The 20,558-nt window shown below is 44.3% G+C and overlaps 1 protein-coding gene across 2 annotated transcripts; it reads left to right on the top strand.

Annotated features, from left to right (window-relative positions):
* The first annotated feature begins 5,617 nt into the window (after nucleotides 1-5,617).
* On the top strand, nucleotides 5,618-20,199 carry LOC142748985 (MICOS complex subunit MIC60-like). 2 transcript variants are annotated; one of them, XM_075856472.1, is made up of 11 exons: nucleotides 5,618-5,746; nucleotides 6,879-6,998; nucleotides 7,304-7,440; nucleotides 7,573-7,676; nucleotides 9,088-9,223; nucleotides 9,926-10,055; nucleotides 13,056-13,070; nucleotides 16,992-17,215; nucleotides 18,521-18,652; nucleotides 18,732-18,861; nucleotides 19,273-20,199. In XM_075856472.1, the coding sequence occupies exons 3-11, from the start codon at nucleotides 7,426-7,428 to the stop codon at nucleotides 19,878-19,880; spliced, it is 1,494 nt and encodes a 497-aa protein (XP_075712587.1). In that variant the 5' UTR covers nucleotides 5,618-5,746; nucleotides 6,879-6,998; nucleotides 7,304-7,425; the 3' UTR covers nucleotides 19,881-20,199. The 2 variants fall into 2 exon arrangements, with proteins under 2 accessions (XP_075712587.1, XP_075712578.1); XM_075856463.1 differs by lacking the exons at nucleotides 5,618-5,746; nucleotides 6,879-6,998; nucleotides 13,056-13,070 and having other exon boundaries at nucleotides 7,325-7,440.
* The last annotated feature ends 359 nt before the right edge of the window (nucleotides 20,200-20,558 follow it).

The raw sequence follows: 20,558 nt of genomic DNA, 5'->3' as shown, positions 1-20,558 counted from the left end.
CTCCTGCTGCACACCATTGGTTATCTGCCTCTGGGTTTATAGTATTTAAACTTTGGCTGTCAAGGTAGTAGCACACCTCCTGACGAAGGTTGCGAAACGCGCGTCGAGGTGCTGTTTGTCCAGGTGTAATATCTCTCCATCATGTCCTCTGCAGGTATAGTCGACTTTTATACTCATTGTAGTTGATGTTTTTCATTGCTGACTTAGTGCTCCATGCTTTACTTATATCATTGTACTCTGTACTCTGGTATTGGAGCGACCTGTCTTTGCAGCGTTATCTATATCAGGCCCCCTGTGTTCTGATGCTGCTATTGCATGTTGATACACTATTTGGTCTCTTATCCTTTTTTAAAGGTACATGCTTTTGTGTATGAGGACTTTCCACTTGATTACATATATTTACCATTTTTTCATTATACTGCACCTGGTATATTTTATGATATTTTAATTGTCTATAGTATATACTTGGGAGGGGGGGGGGTTAAATTTTTTTGTATCTCTATTTTTGTATTTATGTGTAATAAAGTATTATGATAAATAAAATTATTTTGATAAAATAATGCATCAAGATTTATCTTTGGTTTAATGGATATGGATATATGATTTCTTGAGTATGATATATTGGCTTAGTAAATAAATATATAGGTTATAATACTTTTTGGTAGGACAACATTTCGGTATTAAAAATCATTTTTTGAAATTGGGCTTATATAATATTCAAATTTTCTGAGTGACTTACATTTTGGGTTTTCATTAACTGTTCCCATAATCATCAACATTACAAGAAAAAATGCTGGAAATAGATCCCTCTGTGTGTAATGAATCTATATAATATATGCATTTCACTTTTTGAATTGAATTACTGAAATCAATTAACTTTTCATGATATTCTAATTCATTGAGAAGGACTAGTGTATATACTGAGATTTGTTCTGGTGTATTTATGTACGGAGCTTTGTTATGGGGATGTATATATGTATTGAGCTTTGTTCTAGTGTTGTATTTATGTACTGAGCTTGGTTCTGGTGTTGTATATATGTATTGAGCTTGGTTCTGGTGTTGTATTTATGTATTGAGCTTTGTTTTGGGGATGTATATTTGTACTGAACTTGGTTCTGGTGCTGTATATATGTACTGAGCTTGTTCTGGTGCTGTATATATGTACTGAGCTTGCTTTTGGCACCATATCTGTGCATTAGCCGGGAGAGTTGTCGCGGCTTACTGTGCACGCCGCACTGTACTCCACCCTTCTCATGTACAAAGCCTAACTAAATGGGCTGAGCATGCTTTGGATATTGAATGTGCACATATAGGTCTATACATAATGGGTGAGTTTAATATAATGAGCGTCGGTAGGTAGGTATGTACGCTTATGTAATTATATACATAGTATGAAAAATCCACACTAAAGCATTCTGGACAGGGAATTTATTTAGAGTCCACTTTAATGTAGGGGGTATTGAAATATCGTAATTGTTTTATTTTATTATTAGAATCATTTCCAATGGCGCGATACACCGCAAAACACCATGACCCCCTCCCCCGCGCGTTTGTCTTTGTCCGCAAAACAGGGAACCTGTTGTTAAAAATTTTAATCCCACCCCTGGTGCAAACTAATAGGAATATCCGGACGCTTACATTCTCAAACAGTTTTCAGGATCAGGCAAGAAAAATAGACTGTCAAAGTGTCTTCTTTTCAACCCTAAACTAATAGCTACAACGTAGAAGTCCTGCACCCCATGATATCTTCAGTCCTTATCAAAAAATGCAACAAACATCTGTGTCAAGCACTGTGCCTGTTCTCACCATGTTTTCTGTAAGTGGCAGAACAACGCCAGTTTTCTGGCCCATACAGTGAAATCCGCATGGGAGGTACCCAGCAGTAGTTTAGTGGAGTTCCATTCTCTATAACATTCACATAAGTAAGCAGAGGAATCTGTATTGTTTTACATAGTTTACTTATATTTAGGGTCTGGCCAGAGATATGGGGATCATGAGAACTCAGAGTAGGTAGAGAATATGGTCAAGGTTCAAAAAGTTGTCAGAAAGGGGTTTTGTGAAAGTTGTGGTACTGAAAAGCTATCTACTGCACCTGAGTGTATGGAGTGGAGCACTTCTCTTTATCAGAATTTAGATTAAGCCGCGTAAGTGGTTGGGGCTGCAGGTGTTCGCCATGTAAAAAAAAAAGTATACAAAAACAATAGTAGAATTGCTGTTTATTAGTCACCACGCCACCTAAAAATAGAATAAAAACTGATCAAAAAGCCGCATGCACCCCAAGAAAACTACAATGGATTCCTCAAGGGGTCTAGTTTCCAAATTGGGGTCACTTTTGGGGGGTTCCCAATGTTTTGGCACCACAAGACCTCTTCAAACCGGACATGGTGCCTAATAAAAAAGAGGGCTCAAAATCCGCTAGGTGCTCCTTTGCTTCGGAGGCCGGTGCTTCAGTCCATTACCGCCCGAGGGCAACATGTGGGATATTTCTCTAAACTGCAGAATCTGGGCAATACGTATTAAGTTGCGTTTCTCTGATAAATCCTTTTGTGTTATAAAAAAAATTGTATAAAAAGAGTAAATTTCACCTCTACTTTGCTCTAAATTTCTGTGAAACACCTAAAGGGTTCATAAACTTTCTAAATGCTGTTGTGAATACTTTGAGGGGTCTAGTTTCTAAAATGGGGTATTTGATAGGGGTTTCTAATATATGGGCCCCTCAAAGCAACTTCAGAACTGAACTGGAACCTAAAAATTTTTATAAATGAGGCAATACTTCGCTTCTTACATTATACTGATAATGAGCCGTGCCCACCCCGAAATGACCCCAGTTTTGACCGTTTGTATAAACGGAGACCCCTATTAGACCGTTTCAGTGCCCGGTTTTCCCAAGCATTCACCCCCGAGAAGTGTTTTTCTATTGAGGAGTCCCTGGTACATTTTAAAGGGAGGGTTCAATTCCGCCAGTACCTGCCAGGTAAGAGGGCAAGGTATGGCGTGAAGATGTATAAGCTGTGCGAGAGTGCATCAGGGTATACCTACAGATTTAGGATATATGAAGGAAAGGCCACCCCCAAACCAGACTGCATCCTGGACTACAATAGGTACATGGGAGGGATGGACTTGTCAAATCAAGTCCTGAAGCCCTACAGCGCCATGCGGTGTGGTAGAAGAAGCTGGCCGGGCACATCATACAGATGGCTTTGTACAATGCGTACGTGCTACGTCGATGTGCAGGCCAGAGGGGAACTTTCCTGGAATTTCAAGATCTAATCTTTAGGGACCAGGAAGGGGGGGCACCCAGTACTTCTGGAAGCGAGGCCACACGCATCGTACCAGGGCAACACTTTCCAGGAGAAGTTCCCCAAACCGGTGGAAAGGGAAAGAGTCAAAAGAGGTGCAGAGTCTGCTATAAGAGCGGGATAAGGAAGAACACAATATACCAATGTGACACGTGTCCCGAAAAACCAGGGCTCTGTATAAAAGATTGTTTTAAAATGTATCATACATCCCTTGATTTTTAATTTACCCTGATGCACTCCGCACAGCTTACCCCCCTCATCTTTCCCTTCTGAGCCCTGCCGTATGCCCAGGCAGCTGATAACAGCCACATATAGGGTATTGTCGTACCCAGGAGAACCCACATTACAATTTAAGGGGTGTATATCTCCGGTGGCGCATGCTGGGCACACTATATTGGACACTGAAATGGCATATATATATATAAAATTGCAAATCTCACTCTGCACCATCTGCTGCGCATTATCTTTTACACAGTACCTGTGGGGTCAAAATGCTCACTACACCTCTAGATGAATGTCTTAAGGGGTGTAGTTTTTAAAATAGGGTCACTTCTCGGGGGTTTCAACTGTACTGGTACCTCAGGGGCTTCTGCATACATGACTTAGCACCAGAAAAGTTCCAGTAGGCCAAATGGTGGTCCTTTTCTTCTGAGCCCTCCCATGGGCCCAAACGGCAGTTTATCACCACAAATGGGGTATTGCCGCACTAAGGACAAATTGGGCAACAAAATGGGGTATGTTGTTCCCTGTGAAAATAAGAAATTTTGATCAAAAATGACATCTTATTGGAAAAAATATCATTTTTTTCATTTCACAGCCCAATTCAAATAGGTTCTGTGAAAAAACTGTGCGGTCAAAATGATAACAAAAACCATCAATGAATTCCTTGAGGGGTGTAGTTTCCAAAATGGGGTCACTTCTGGTGGGTTTCCATTGCTTTGATACCTCTGGGCCTCTGCAAATGCGACATGGCACCCGAAAACCAATCCAGCAAAATCTGGACTCCAACAAACACATAGCGTTCCTTTCCGTCTGAGCCCTCCCATGGGCCCAAACGGCAGTTTATCACCACAAATGGGGTATTGCCGCACTAAGGACAAATTGGGCAACAAAATGGGGTATGTTGTTCCCTGTGAAAATAAGAAATTTTGATCAAAAATGACATCTTATTGGAAAAAATATCATTTTTTTCATTTCACAGCCCAATTCAAATAGGTTCTGTGAAAAAACTGTGCGGTCAAAATGATAACAAAAACCATCAATGAATTCCTTGAGGGGTGTAATTTCCAAAATGGGGTCACTTCTGGTGGGTTTCCATTGTTTTGATACCTCAACACCTCTTCAAACCTGGCATGCTGCCTAAAATATATTCTAATAAAAAAGAGGCCTCAAAATGCACTAGGTGCTTCTTTGCTTCTAGGGCTTGTGTTTTAGTCCACGAGCGCAGTAGAGCCACATGTGGGACATTTCTAAAAACTGCAGAATCTGGACAATACATATTTAGTAGTATTTCTCTGCTAAAACCTTCTCTGTTACTAAAAAAAAATTGAATAAAATTGAAATTCAGCAGAAAAAATGAAATTTGCAAATTTCATTTCCACTTTGCTTTAATTCCTGTGAAATGCCTGAAGGGTTAATAAGCTTTCTAACTGCTGTTTTGAATACTTTGAGGGGTCTAGTTTTTAAAATGGGGTGTTTTATGGGGGTTTCTAATACATAGGCCACTCGAATCCACTTCAGAACTGAACTGGCACCTTCAAAAAAAGGCTTTTTAAATTTTCTTAAGAATATGAGAAATTGCTGTTTATGTTCTAAGCCTTGTAACGTCCAAGAAAAATAAAATAATCAAAAAACGATGCCAATCTAAAGTAGACATATGGGAAATGTGAACTAGTAACTATTTTGGGTGGTATAACCGTCTGTTTTTCAAGCAGATGCATTTAAATTCTGAAAAATGCTATTTTTTGTAAATTTTCTCTAAATTTTGCAATTTTTCACAAATAAAGACTGAATATATCGACCAAATTTTACCACGAACATGAAGCCCAAAGTGTCACGAGAAAACAATCTCAGAATCGCTTGGATAGGTTTAAGCATTCCGACGTTATTACCACATAAAGTGAAATATGTCAGATTTGAAAAATGGGCTCTGAGCCTTAAGGCCCAAACTAGGCTGCGTCCTTAAGGGGTTAAGGGGTAGGAAATTCCACAATGTTATTGAAATCCTTCCCTTGACATATTCGGAACTGTGAGGAGTTCAGGAAGTTTTTGTTTTGTGCTTTTTTTTCACTTCAGATTTTCTTGTTGTCTTGTAGCGTCATCACATGTAGCTCAGATCATTTCTGCCACTGGGGATGTACTTTCAGTCCCAGCTTCAGTGGTGCATGAAGAGGTTCCCAAGGTGGCCGAAACAGGAGAGCAAAAGCCGAAACATCCAGCAAGTTCAGGTAAATGCACAACATCTGGACTGATAATTGACATAGTACGAGTAGGAACTTCCCAAAATCAGTCACCCAGCAGCAGCTATGTCATTCAGTGTTACCCGCCAGTGTCGCTCCAAGGACAGCTCCAGAAACCTGAATATCATGGGTTAAAGGGGGTGTCCAGAAATCAGAACAACATGGTAAGGCCTTGTTCGCACAGATTTTTGCAGGCAGAAAAAAATCAGCCTCAAACAGTGTGCAAAACAAGCGTCCGAGGTGGAAACTACTCAAAAAAGTATTATATTTTTTTTCTCCCCGCAAGCGGCCAAAATCCACCAGGGGAAAACCACCTCCTCTGCCTCCTATTGAAATCAATGAGGGGCGATTTGGGCTGTTTTTTTGGCGCTTATTTGACGTGGAAAGCGCGTCGGAAATCAGCACCAAAAAACTGTGTGAACTGAACCTAAGGATATGTGCACAGTGTTTCTTGCCAAACAGGAGAAAATCTGCCTCAAAATTCCGTTGAATGTTTTTTGATAGTTTATTTTCGTGGGGCGTTTTTAATGAAACAAATGCAAAAGCTGCGGGCGGTTGTTGGTCAAAAATTGCGTCCAAAAATCTGCCTTCCATTGATTTCAAACCATACAGGAGAAAAATGCCTCTACCTCCGATTGAAATCAACGGAGGGCAGTTTATGCCACGCCTGTTCTCAGGTTGTATTTGGCATTGCAGCTCCGCTCTAGTCACTTAAATGGCACAACCCATGCACAGGTGAAGGTGCAAGACACTAGATCCTGTATATGAAGCCAACCTCCCCTGGCCAAAGGTCGTACTATAGAGGCATCTCATGAGGCCTGTAAAAAAAAGAGGGCCCCGGCACAGGCTAGTCAGAAACTCCTGAGCTCCATCTACAAAATCACAGTAACATTAGATGTGAGACAGGAAAATGAAACGAGCCATCAGGCCGTGCCGTCCTCTCCTACAAGCAATATGAATGGGGTGGGGGAGGCCAACAAGTACCAGACCATGCCTTCCCAAAATGCTAGGGTGGGCTCGATTTTTGATTATTATTTTTTTTTGCTGGATGTCCATTAATTGTAGTGTTCTGAATTGCCCGCCTGACTTTTCGCTCTTGTTTGCTTTCTCCACCTGGTAGAAGCCGAGCACTGTAAGGAGTGTGAGCATGAGGAGTCTCACCACCTGAAGGAACGTCCCGCAGAGGAGGTAGCCGCGCGCCTCGTACAGCAGGAGAAAGAAGAGAGAGAAAAGATTGAATGTAGGTCATGACTGAGGGAAGTCGTACAATTTAGGGTTTATCTGGAGGGTAGGACTACACTGGTCCCGCTGCAGAATGTTTGTGGGAATTAATGTGTCTGTGACATCACTCCTAGTTATTTCTATAAGATACGTGAGGTTTTTTTTTGTCTGCACGTGTCAATACCTCCCTCAACCCCCATTCTCCCGTTCACCGGTCCACTGTTTACTTTACTGTAGTGACGTGATGTCCATGAACCCAATGTATCCTGCACTAGGCACATGTTGGACGAGTACATTGTATTTATATCAGCCTTTTTTCCACAGCTATAGCAGTGGTACTAGAGGAAGCACTCGGCAATACTGCCCGCGTCACACTCCAGGCCATCACCTCGCAGGAGTCCGCTGTGCAAGCTGTGAACTTCCATGCTCAGAAGTTACGTGAAGCAATGGATGACACGCAAGTGAGCAGATACCCAGCTCTGTCCCACATAAAAGCTTGTGGGACTTGCATATGAAGAGCAACCCTATGTTTTAAATCATAGATTTGACGTTCTGTTCCTGACTGGTGGTCGTAACTCCCTACTGTCTCTTAGATCTCCGCTGAACCGAAGTCCTTGCAGTGGCGGGATTTGGAGGATGCCTTGAAGGTGCGCAGCAAAGCTGTGGATGAGGCAGCTGATGCTCTACTCAAAGCAAAGTTCGTATTATCGTGTGTTCTGTGTGAGCTTCTCGCGTCTTGCCGTCCTGGCTGCATCTATCTAGACATACAGTAGTAAACGGTTACCTGCATGATCTGTATGATTTGCCGATCTGTTAGATGGCAGGCTTTACATTGCATTACCGTTTTAAAGAGGCTTTGACAACTGTTTATAACTGCGCCATCTCCTACCTAATCTAATAGGCGCTTTAATGTAGATAACAACTTTTGTGGGGGGGGGGTTTAAACACGTTTATTTTTGACCAAGTTATGATTTTTAATTTTATGAAAATTTGTTCTAAATGCCCAACTGGGTGTTTTTTTGTTTTTTTTTACTTTTCAACAAGTGGGCGTTGTAAAGAAAAGTGTTTGCTGCTGCTGACGACCAATCAGCGTCATACGCTTCTCTTCATTCGTGGCCAGCTTTATTCACAGCACCGCGTGATCTCGCGAGATCACGCTGTGACGTCACTTACTCCCGCAGTTCCTTCACCGGAGCGACGGGAGAATGACCAGACATCACCTCCAGCCGTGCCAGGACGATTAACCTCCTCAGCAGCAGTCCTGGCACGGCTGGAGGCCATGCTACCTTAAGGGGGCCCATGGAGGGCACTATTACCTTGTGGGGGGCACATATGACAATTATTACCTTGTGGGAACACACAGGGTTCACCATTACCTTGAAGGGGCACAAAGGTAGCACTATTAACTTGTGGGAACACAATTGGGACGCTATTACTTTGCAGGGGGGCACACGGGGCTTATTAATATAGGGCACAAAAGGGGATTATTAATATGAGGGCATAATGAGGGTATAATCACTTCATGGGGGCACTAAAGTGGGCATTATTACTTTGTGGTTGGCGTAAAGGGGGAATCTTTACAGTGTCAGAGTAGCGGGCAAGCTCTCACAGCACGCTGTGAATAAAGCTGGCCATGAATGAAGAGAAGTGTATGATGCTGATTGGTCAGCGCCTTACACTTCTCTTTACAAAGCCCACTTGGTCAAAAGTTAAAAAAAATGCTCAGTTGGGCATTTAGAACAAATCCGCATAAAACTAAAAATGATCGTAACTTGGTCAAAAATAAATGTTTGAAACCCCCCCCCCCCCCCATAAAAAGCAGTATTTATCTACATTAAAGCGCCTATTAGATTAGGTAGGAGATAGGGAAGTATTAAACTGGTGACAGCCTCTTTAAAGAGGCTCTGTCAGATTTTGCAACCCCTATCTGCTACCTAATAAAAACGTTACTGTAATCTACATTGCAGCGCCGATCTGCTGCAATAGCAGATGGGGGTTGCAAAATCTGGTGACAGAGCCTCTTTAAGAACAATTTCTATTTGCTATTTAGACCAGCAAGCTCGCCCCCTGCTGGCAGTGACCGTGACTACATCTCTGTTTTGCTTCAGGGAGGAGCTGGAGCGTATGCGGGGTGTTATTGATGACACCAAGAAGAACTCCATCAATGGCGCCAAACCTCATATCATGTCAGCTGAAGAAAATTTGCATCGTATGATCGTGGACCTGGATAACATTGTTAAAAAGGTAAAACGTGGTATATATATCAAATGTTTATAACCAGAATATTTAATCAAATCTTAGTATCCCAGCAACCTGTCCTAACTCAATGGCCAAACCTCGAAAAAGGCCTTAATGACCAGCAAAAATTTTTTCGTTGTTTCCTCATTTATTTATTTCTGTTACTTTATAAAGCGCCAACATATTCCACAGCGCTGTACAGAGGATTTCCTTACTTATTCCCCATTGGGGCTCACAGACTTTCAGCAGCCATAGGTCCCCAGTGCTGACTGCAGAGGGTTCCCTAAGTCTCCTATCGCGTCAGTGTTTTTGAAAACTCGATCGAAAAGGGAAGTCCCCTTTTGGTCATGGACTGCGGCGATCAAGGGATTAAACAGCTGGGGTCGTAATTTTTCTACATACCAGATGTACTCCAAAGGCTTCCTTAAGTTCAGCAGCTCCTGCTTACAGAATGAGCGCTCACTGGAACACTCATAAGTCTTTTCTACAGCGACACCAAAAGATGTCGCTGTAGACTGGGGACCTGCACCACCCTCCGTCAAAAGGCAGCAGGTATCTGAGTGACGTGACTAAAAGGGGTTTACGTGTTCAGCATCTGTATAATAGATTCCTATAATTCCACAACATTATACGCACCCCATATTACTATTATAGTAACTGATCTGGTGCAGTGAATGTTTAGGTTGATGATCTGTCCTGTTATTGTAGGTGCAATCTGCTCAATCAGAAGCCAAGATCGTGGCTCAGTACCATGAGCTGGTGGCCGTCGCCCGAGAGGATTTTCAGAAGGAGCTCGACAGTGTTACACCAGAGGTGCAACCTGGCTGGAAGGGGTTAAGTAAGTGTCTGCAGGTTTCCAGTATATGGCGGAGGGTGCACCCCAGTTTATAATTTATTAGACGTATTTCATTTCTTCTGTCATGTGTATGATGGTAAAATCATGTCCGTGCTGTGTGTCTTACTAAAACTAAAGTAAAGCCGCTTCTGTCGTGTGGCGTGAACGGAACGGTACGCTGAAATATGTGACATGCGTTGGCATCATAGAAATGTGTGACATGCGTTGGCATCATAGAAATGTGTGACATGGAGCAAGAAGCCCTTCTGGGAAGTGTCACTGTTTGCGATCGCAGTATGCTACAACTAAGAATTATATGGGCAGCAATTGGGAGTCGTGTCTCTTACTGTTCTTTTAACCCCTTGAAACCTCACAATCAATTTTGATTTTGTTAGGTAATCGTGAAACTCAGTGCAGCGATAGCCACTGAAAAAACAGCCTTTTCTTAAAAATTTGCATAGTTGTTCCACTGTTGTTCCTCTTGGAAATGTATGACTAAGTTGACAACTGTCGGTTGCCTTGTCAATGGGGTATGTCCCCACACACTCTTGTGTCACACTGTGCCTCGTGCTCCTTACTAGGGAGCTGTACGGCCTCCACGTTCTGTTTACAGGCTCCGTGTATACGGCTCTGCTGTGTGCATGGGTCCCAAGATCCAGCCTGGGTGCTCAATGGGTTAAACATTAAAATCTCTCCATATCTGACACGTCTGAATTTCTGTGATGCCTCCTGTCAGTCCTGATCATGCTTGGGGAGAGGTCCGGAGACTGGTGGTGTGTTGGCCGCGCGTGCACTTCTCTATTATTTAGTGGCTTTGAGCTTCTGCTGGGTGTGATTGGTGGCTGCCGGCCTGTAGACGTTCGATTTCTGGATGGATCTATGGGGGGTGCCAGACCGACTCCTGATACCGGCTGTTGAGAGCATCAGGATGGGTGTTTAACCTGTCTGATTTCCCCAGAGATAGGCGGCACCAGTGGTATCTGGCCGCCGCTCCTCTTCATTCCCTCCGCTGCAATATCCCATACATTAAGGGGGTTGTTGAGAATCCGAAAAACATGGCTGCTTTCTTTCCATTTAGTGGAAATCCACGCCAGCTCCTAGCTTCACTCTATGTGGCGTAGCAAAACAAATTCTGCTCCCTGCACCCCTTTTTTCCTCCGGGACCCCTCATCTCTCCAGCGCGGCTCATTAAGATCCTGATGCCGGGCATCGGCAGGACATTGTGTGTGACGCAGCACTAATGACGTTAAAGTGTTGCGTTGCATATAAGGGCCCGACGCTGCTCGCTGTCAGGACCTTGTACGAGCGGCGCTGGAGTGAGGAGGGGTCCCAGAGGGGAGAAGAGCACGGAGGTTAATAAATGTGTCACAGTTTACTTCAACTTTTCTTACGATTACTGAAACGCCAGTCTTAATGAATTGCCCCGTTGTATTTTACAGCATTCTTCAGTGTATTATTTCTCTTGCATATGACGCAGTAAGTTAAATTATATCCAGTGCAGGGAAACCGGTCATAACCCAGAGCGATAGAAAATAATCATTCCATCTGCTTCATGGTGGAGAATTACCGGTGCTCTCCGTTATGACTTGTATATAAGACAACGCATCATGAAAATCTCATCTGCATCCAGTTCACTCCCCAGCAGCGTCTACTCTATATAGATACAGCTGAGGCTAGAGGGAGACAGTTCCTCTATTCACCTTGTGGTGTCACCGTTTGAGGTGTGGCGGCGGCACGGTATGTATGAGGTGTGGCGGCGGCACGGTATGAATGAGGTGTGGCGGCGGCACGGTATGTATGAGGTGTGGCGGCGGCACGGTATGTATGAGGTGTGGCGGCGGCACGGTATGTATGAGGTGTGGCGGCGGCACGGTATGTATGAGGTGTGGCGGCGGCACGGTATGTATGAGGTGTGGCGGCGGCACGGTATGTATGAGGTGTGGCGGCGGCACGGTATGTATGAGGTGTGGCGGCGGCACGGTATGTATGAGGTGTGGCGGCGGCACGGTATGTATGAGGTGTGGCGGCGGCGGCACGGTATGTATGAGGTGTGGCGGCGGCGGCGCGGTATGTATGAGGTGTGGCGGCGGCGGCGCGGTATGTATGAGGTGTGGCGGCGGCGGCGCGGTATGTATGAGGTGTGGCGGCGGCGGCGCGGTATCTATGAGGTGTGGCGGCGGCGGCGCGGTATCTGAGGTGTGATGTACTGCATGTCTTGTACAGCGCTCTCCTTTGCATGCGCTGCTTTATGGCTTCAGACCATGATGGCAGCAAATAGATGTTACTTGTGTAGATCACCCCTCCTGCTGAGGAGGAACTAGTGGGGTTAGGGTTGTTTTGGGATCGCCAAAGTTTTTTTGTTTTTTTTATTCCCATTCACCTTACCTCTATATTGGTGGACTTCTCATTGTTTGTTACAAAAACTCGTGGGCGTCACTGAGGCCGGACCTGTCAGAGCTTCTCACGTGTCTCAGTAAATACTTGTATTCCAATAAACTAAGAATTCTGAAAACTATTCTTAAGACTGTGTTGTGACGTTCCTCTGTTATTCCTCCTGGAAATTTATGGATAACTGTGTTGCCATTACCTTGGCGATAGGGAATGTCCCTACATACTCTGACACTGTTTAGTGGGTACTGACTGGGTAGTAACACGCCTCATTAACTAGGGACTGGAAACACCATTTATTTGTAGATTTCCTGGAGGAATAACTGAGGAGACGGCACAGCAAAGTATTTGAAAAAAGTTGCTTCAATATTATTGTATTATGGAGAATACCAGTATCTACTAATAGACGTGTCAGGAGGGCCCGGTCCTTTGTTAATGTGACCGTGTTTAGTATAACATTTGTATTGTCCTTTCAGGGATCGGTATACTGGCTTCTTGTCGGTCGGTGGTTTCTGTTCTTGTTTGGGGGTTATGGCTTTTCTGCATGTAGAGTCCTGTAAGTCGCCTGCGGACCGGCGTTAACCTCTCCAAACCTTCATTTTTTTTCTGTTTCAGAGATTTCCGATGTAGGTGAGTTCTGCTCCTGTCTCCCTTCTAACACTGACACCTTCCTGTACTCTGCCTGTGTAGCCTGTACTCTGCATGTCTGTCTGCGTCACCCCCGTATAATAAAGCGGCTGTGATGAGTAAGTAATGGAGTCCCCTGCAGGTATTGCTGCAGACAGACCAGATCCCATGTTGTGTCTTCCTCCAAAATGATTTCTATTATAGGGCGCCCTCTGCAGCTGCAAATAGGACATTACTTCACAATGGATCAGATTCTTTAACCCTTTAAAGACCAGGCCAGTTTAAGGTTTTCGTTTTTAGTTTTCTCCTCCTCGCCTTCCAAAAGCCATAACTTTTCTATTTCTTCGTCGGCATAGTCATATGAGGTCTTGTTTTTTGCGGGACAAGTTTGTTGTTTTTCATGGCACCGTTTATTGTACCGCATAACGTACTGGGAATCTGGCAAAAAATTATTTGTGGGGTGAAATCGGTAAAAAAACAGCGGTTACACAATTATTATTTTTTGGGGAGGTTTGTTTTTACCGTGTCAATCAGGCGGTAAAAACGACATATTCACCTTATTCTACAGGTCGATAAGATTACGGCAACACCAAATTTGTTTTGTTTTTTTATGTTTTACCACTTTTTAAAAAAAAGAAAATAAAAATACAATTTTGTGTCGCCATATTCTGAAAACCATAGCTTTTTTTATTTTTCCAATTTAGTGATGTGAGGGCTTAAATTTTGCAGGGTGAGCTGTAGTTTTCACCAATACCATTTTTGGGGTACATGTGACTTTTTGATCACTTTTTATCCTTTTTTTTTTTTTTTTTTTTTTTTTTTTGGAGAGCTAAGGTGACCAAAAACCCGCAATTTACATGTTTTCATATATATATTTTTTTCACGTAGTTCACTGAGCAAGTTAAACAACGCTATATTGTGATAGTTCAGACTTTTACGGACGCGGCGATACCAGTTATGTTCACTTTTATTTCTTTTAACATTGCTTTAGTGAAAAGGGAGGTTTAGTGAACTTGTAATTGTTTTTTGTTTTTGTTTTTTTGGAAGATTCAAAAAATCGTAACTTTTTTTTTTTTTTTTTTATTAGTCCCCCTAGGGGACTTGAAGCAGCGATCGTTGGATCGCTTGCATGATCTACTACAATACTAATGTATTGCAGTATATCGTCATTCTGACCAAAGTAGTGCAGACCTGGGGACCTTTATTAGGCCCTTAGGCTGCCGTTACAACCACTGTAAACGGCCGATCGTGGGGCGCCAGGGGGTGCGATCGTGTGTTTGAGGGGGCGGCCCCTGATTCTAACAACTTAATTTCCGTCGTCGCGATTGACTCCAGCCTTTAAGGATATTAAACGGGCGAAATCAAAGTGATCTTTGATTCCGCCCGTTGCAGGGAGGTGTCGGCTGTGTAACCCCGCTGTCAACCGCTGTATATGGAGCGTGCTCAGCCCGTGAGCACGCTCCATACTTCCCCTTAACGGCTGCCGCGTACCAGTAAGTGACCTGTCGTTAAGGGGTTAAAGGCCATGTTCACCTTTGCAACAAATTTTTTATTTTTTTTTTTTTTTTTTTTAAATATCTTCTCCAGTTTCGTGTCTACAGCTCCTAAGCAGATCGGTGTCTCCATGGTTACAGACTACAAACAAACTGTGTAGTCTGAATCTGCAGTCTTCTTGCTATCCACTTGTCCCCTGTTTCTTGTAACCACCCGAATGTATATTAGCAACAAGTAAGGGATGGCAATATGACTGCAGGATCCGACTACACAGGGTTTGTTTGTAGTCTGTAACCATGGAGACACACAGGTCTGTACAGGACACCAAACAATCGAATATTTTTAGTTAAGATTAATTATCCCTCAGTGTAGAGATCACGTGGCCGCATCCAGAGCAACATGGCCTCCGTGGATGCAGTACTTTTTAGATAGAAAATTAGCCAAACTCAAATGTATCTATCAGGGCGTTTAGCAGATGCCAAATGTAAAGATGTCTAACATTATGGCACACACTCTCCAATCCCCTGCCGCCGCAGCTATTTTTCGTGTTTTTGTTTTTTCCGTATGAGGGCTTGTTTTTTGTGTGGCGAGGTTGTCATTTTTGATAGCATAATTTAATGTACCATATAATGTGCTGGGAAAAATTGTTCTCTTGTGGGGAGGAATAATAAAAAAAAAGTGATTCCTCAATTGCTTTCTGGGTGTCGCTTTTACGGCGTTCACCATGCGGTAAGAACTACATGTAACTTCTATTCTGCGACCCTGTTAGATTACGGCAATATTTTTGTTAGAAACAAACTATTTTGTCGCCAAAGTCTGAAAAACATAGCTTTTATGTTCCCGTTGATGGAGCATGTGAGGTCTTGTTTTTTGCAGAATAAGGTCTTATTTACACGAGCGCTGCGCATCTGACGTGAAAAACGGCAGTTTTTCACGCCCGAGGTGCATCCGTGCTCTGCGCGACGCGATATCCCGCATCCCCCAGAGTTGAGTCTATGGAGGGATGCGTGAAAAGATAGAACATTTTCTATTTTCTCACGGACCCTTCACACAGTCCGTTGAAACAACGACAATGTGAACGGCCCCCTTAAATTAGAGGTCCGTGGGACGGCCGTTGAAACCACACACTTGTGTAAATAAGGCCTAAGCCGTTGCTTTTATTGGTATAATTTTGGGGTACGTATGACTTTTTGATCACTTCTATTTCTATTTTTTGAGCGACGAGGTGACCAAGAGACAGCAATTCTGGTGGTTTTATCTTTGGTTTGTTTTTTTATGGCGTCACCCTGCAGATTACATAATGTTATATTAGAATAGTTTAGACTTATACAGGTATGGCGATATTAATTTATTTTTTACTTTGGTTTAGGGGAAAAACCGTAATAGGGTGTTTTGTTTTTTTTTTTGTTCAATCTCACGGAGGGGGTGGGGGCTTGATCAGATGATGGTGGGCTATTGACCATGGCATCTAAGTGGTTAAACAGGCAGGGTCGGAGTTATCTCCAATCCCGGCCGTTCTAGTAAAGTGCTGAGTATGGAGGCGGCTCCGTGCCCCCCCTTCTCGACCATGAGGTGCAGTTACATCAAATGTCGGGAAGGGGTCAAAGTTTTTTTCCCTCCGTGACTAGCCTATCCTTAGGATCAGTGGGGGTCTGATTCCCGGCACTTCTGCTCATAAGCTGAATGAAGGGGCCACGATGCTCCAGCCAGCTCTGTGTACCCTTCATTGCTTACCTTAGGCACAGCGCCATATATTTGGTTGTGGTTGTGCCTGGTACTGCAGCTCAGTCCCATTAAATTGAACAGCCACAACCAAATGTACAGCAAACAATGACCCCTTTATTTGTCTGATCATCAGGAGTACTGGGAGTCTGATCCCTCACCGACCACATATTGATGGCCTATCCGTGTTCAATATTGCCATCTTGGAAAACCCCTCTAATCTGAGTTATATCATGTCTTCTCCATTCACATCCAGAGCTGCGTTTACAATCCTACTAGTTTTCTATCACTCAAGCTGCCTGTCCGATCTTCCTGCCAGTTTAGTGTCTATGCAGAACGTACTTTGCTTATTTGAATTCTGGGAAATGATGGTGTTCACTAGCACTACAGCATACGATAGTCTACAGGGTAACGCATCTTGTACAATGTGTTGTGGACGATCTCCCAAAATATTGAGGGTATTCCGATCGACACAGTACTGACTAATTTCAAGCACAAAAAAAATAAAAAAATCTGAATACAGCTCTGGATGCGACTAGAGGACCAATATCAATAAAATGTGGGTAAAGCAAAGTATTTACCAAGTTACTTATGAAGCTTTGCAGAAACTCCTGTAGTGTCCTGTAAGATACGAGCGAGGCCTGCAATGTGGTGAAGGCCGACCACGTTCCTGTTTGTATATATTGTAATTGTCCCTGTCCTGTGCAGCCGGCAAGCTGAGCACTGAAGACCTGAACTCTCTGATTGCCCATGCCCACCGCCGCATTGACCAGTTACACAAGCAGCTGGCAGACTACCGGGTGCGGGAGCAGCAGCACATTGAAGCCGCACTAGAGAAACAGAAACTGGAGGATAAGAAGGCGCTGGAAACTGCCGTGTCCAAAGCCCTGGAGCATTACCGTGCCGAGATCCGACTGGAGCAGGACAAGAAGGTACCAGGAGCGTCTCCTATATCAGCCATTTATAATGCAGCACATTGCGCCATGATGCCAGCTGATGCAGATGTTTTAAACTGTTATTTAAAAGATTGGCCAATGTAGGAGGGATGCAAAAAATAAGAGCCATTACTCACCTCACAGATCCCTGTCGTTCCTTCCCGCTGCCGTTTTTTGCCATAGCAGCAGCGATGATGTGCCTGTATACCCACGTGATCACTGCAGCCAAGCACTGGCCTCCCCGATCCTGTGCCGTATACCCACTGAGTCCAGTGATTGGCTGCAGCGATCACGAGGGTATACAAGGACATCATCGCTGCAGCTATGTCATCACACAGCGGCGGGGAGGACCGCAGCGGCGACACTGGTGTGACGGGGATCTGGGAGTTGAGCAATAGCTCTTTGGTTACGTTACATCTTTTTCAGTCCTGCCTAGTGATGCAGTCAAATTTATGCTGGCTACCCTTTGGACAAAGGGGTAGCCCCGAAAACCGGGGTTGTCCGATTTTTAAGAAATGAATGTTTTTTTTAATATAATAGTTGTACAATTTTCCAATATACTTTCTGTGTTATTTACTCATGGTTTTCAAGACCTCTGCTTGCTGTTATACAGTAGGAAACTTCATAGTTACTTCCAGTGGATAAAATTCTGTCCTGGTCATGTGATGGACCCACAGGTGTCACGTCTCGTTACAGTATGTGTATCAGGGCTATGTCTACTAATGATCCCAGCACCTGTGTCCATCACATGACCCTGCATGAGCCGTGGTGGTCTGACATCAGTGGCCCCACACTTGCTGAGAACGAAGGGCCCCCAAATACACGTTCTTGGCCTACGAGCAGGATGAGCATTAGAGATAAATGGGAGTTTTGGAATCCACTGAATGCACTCGCCTGTTTCCATCGCCCCCATTTACTATGAATGGGACGATTGGAAAAGGCCGAATGAGCCCCTCGTTCCTTGCAACAGTGGGGGGTGACTGAGGTAGCGCGACCATTTTATGATTGTTTTAATCCTACAACTAGCGTGGTGACCGTGTAGGGGAGTGATGAGGAGTATAAAGCTTATTGAACACTTACTACGGTCTGGCAGACCCCCTTATTCTAGACTGTAACAGCCTTAGAGGTCAATGACAACACCCGGTCATGGTCACTAAGCTTCCGGCAGGATAGAGGTGCTGTCTCTCCATTTACGATCACATGTATTTCTGGGAAGGAGAGGCTGCTGCATCCGGAGTCTGGACAAGGTTACACCGCATGTTAAAGAAGAGGTCTAGTAAAGCCTAAACTGATCCATTGCAGGTGGAAGAAGTGCGGGAGGTGATGGAGGCGGAGATGAGGACTCAGATGCGTAGACAAGCGGCAGCGCACACTGACCACCTGCGGGATGTCCTCGGAGTCCAGGAGCAGGAGATGAAGGCCGAATTCCAGCAGGTGAGCTTGACGCCTGGCACTGGTTGGGGACTGGCCGGCTTTAGCAGGACGCGACTGACGTTGTGTTTCTTATTTCCAGTCCCTGTCTGAGAAACTGTCAGAACAAGAGATGCAGTTCAGACGTCTCTCTCAGGAGCAGCTCGATGGCTTCACGCTGGATATTAACACTGCCTATGCCAGGCTGAAGGGCATTGAGGAGGCTGTTGAAGGTAAGGATCTTGGAAGCTTTCATCTCTCGTTTACTGTTATGTGGTCTGGAGGACGTCACGTAATCACAAGGAATTCTAGAGCTCCCTATTGTCTTCATATCGTTGCCTATTTCCTCTCCCAGTCTCCCAGCGCCGTCCCTATAAATCCTACTGATTATGCGCTTAGCAAAATTGTAGAATATACCGTATTCTGTTAAAGCGCTCCAAATCCACTGCTTCCCTTTAAAGGGGTTGTCAAAAAATCAAAGTATCACCTACCATGCAAATCTGTGTATGCCAGAGGGTTATGGGCACATTCTCTTCTGTTGGTGCAGACTCTCCGTCCATTACTGATCAGCACAGACCAGTAGGGCCTCAACTATAAGATGAATGTGTTTTGAATGTCTTGGTGACCTTGTTGTTCTTGCGCAGGTCATGCCGTCGCCGAAGAAGAAGCCAGAAAAGCCCATCACTTATGGCTCTCCATTGAAGCTTTAAAATTTACATTGAGATCGGCTTCAGGTGAACACCCCACCAAACCCCTGGATAGTGCCGTCCAGGGAATAAGAGCAAGCTGCTCCAACAACGAATTCACGGAAGCTCTGACCACCGCTCTGCCCGAAGAGTCCCTGCAGCGCGGTGTATACAGCGAGGAGGCACTGAGAACCCGTTTTCATACCGTCCGTAATCTCGCCCGCCGGGTGGCACTGATTGATGAAACCAGAAACAGTCTCTACCAATACTTTCTCTCTTACATACAGTCCATTCTCATGTTTGAACCTAAACAACTACAACCCCCCAGCGAGCTGACCTCCGAGGACCTGGACACATTTAAACTGCTTTCTTTTGCCTCGTATTGCATCGAACATGGCGACCTGGAGCTGGCAGCAAAGCTTGTCAACCAGTTGAGAGGAGAGTCTAGACGGGTGGCACATGACTGGCTAACCGAGGCCCGACTCACCCTAGAAACCAAGCAAGTCATCGACATCCTGTCCGCCTATGCCAGCGCTGTCGGTTTGGGTACGACGCAAGTGCAGTGACCTGGAGGAAAGTGCGGAGCGGTTCTCGAGTTGTTGCAGAATTTGTTCCCCTTTGTCACACACAAAGAAACCTAATTTAAGTTCTGTTTTTTTGGCGTTCTGTAAACGACACATTGACAGTAGAGATTTGTTGCACTTTGATAACGTCTCCAATACGGCAGCACTCCCCTTTATCATGTCTGCAAACTCCAGGAGTGTCACGTCCTGTACCCTGTATTACGTTTTTAAGTATTTCAGGTTTTACTGATCCAACCAAAATACGAATAATTCTAATCATTTACTGTTTAGGCCTCCTCCTGAATAAATCGGATTTACTGCATTTTGTGTTCTTTGTCAAGTCCTCAATCCGCACCTACTACCCACAATGCACCCTGATCCACATGTATTACACGGACAATGCCATCGTGTGTCTCTAGCTGGGAGCCTTAAATGGGGTCTGATCTGGAGCCTAAATTAGTAGCCAATGCTCCAATGGGGGTCGCTCTGGTTTAAAGGGATTGTCTGGTTTAGAATTCTCTTATAAGGGATCTTAAAAAAAGGATTTCTTAATTCATAAAGAGGAAATGTTCAAAGCAGCGGAAAGGGGTTGTTGGGACCAAAGATTACTAGCATTGTACGTACTGTAGCGGGTGAGTACGCTCGCTAATATACAATCTGGTCCCCTGTCGCGCTGATTCT

The sequence above is a fragment of the Rhinoderma darwinii genome, chromosome 1 (assembly GCF_050947455.1).
Source record: "Rhinoderma darwinii isolate aRhiDar2 chromosome 1, aRhiDar2.hap1, whole genome shotgun sequence".
Taxonomy (NCBI): domain Eukaryota; kingdom Metazoa; phylum Chordata; class Amphibia; order Anura; family Rhinodermatidae; genus Rhinoderma; species Rhinoderma darwinii.
This window is presented reverse-complemented; position numbering and strand designations above follow the sequence as displayed.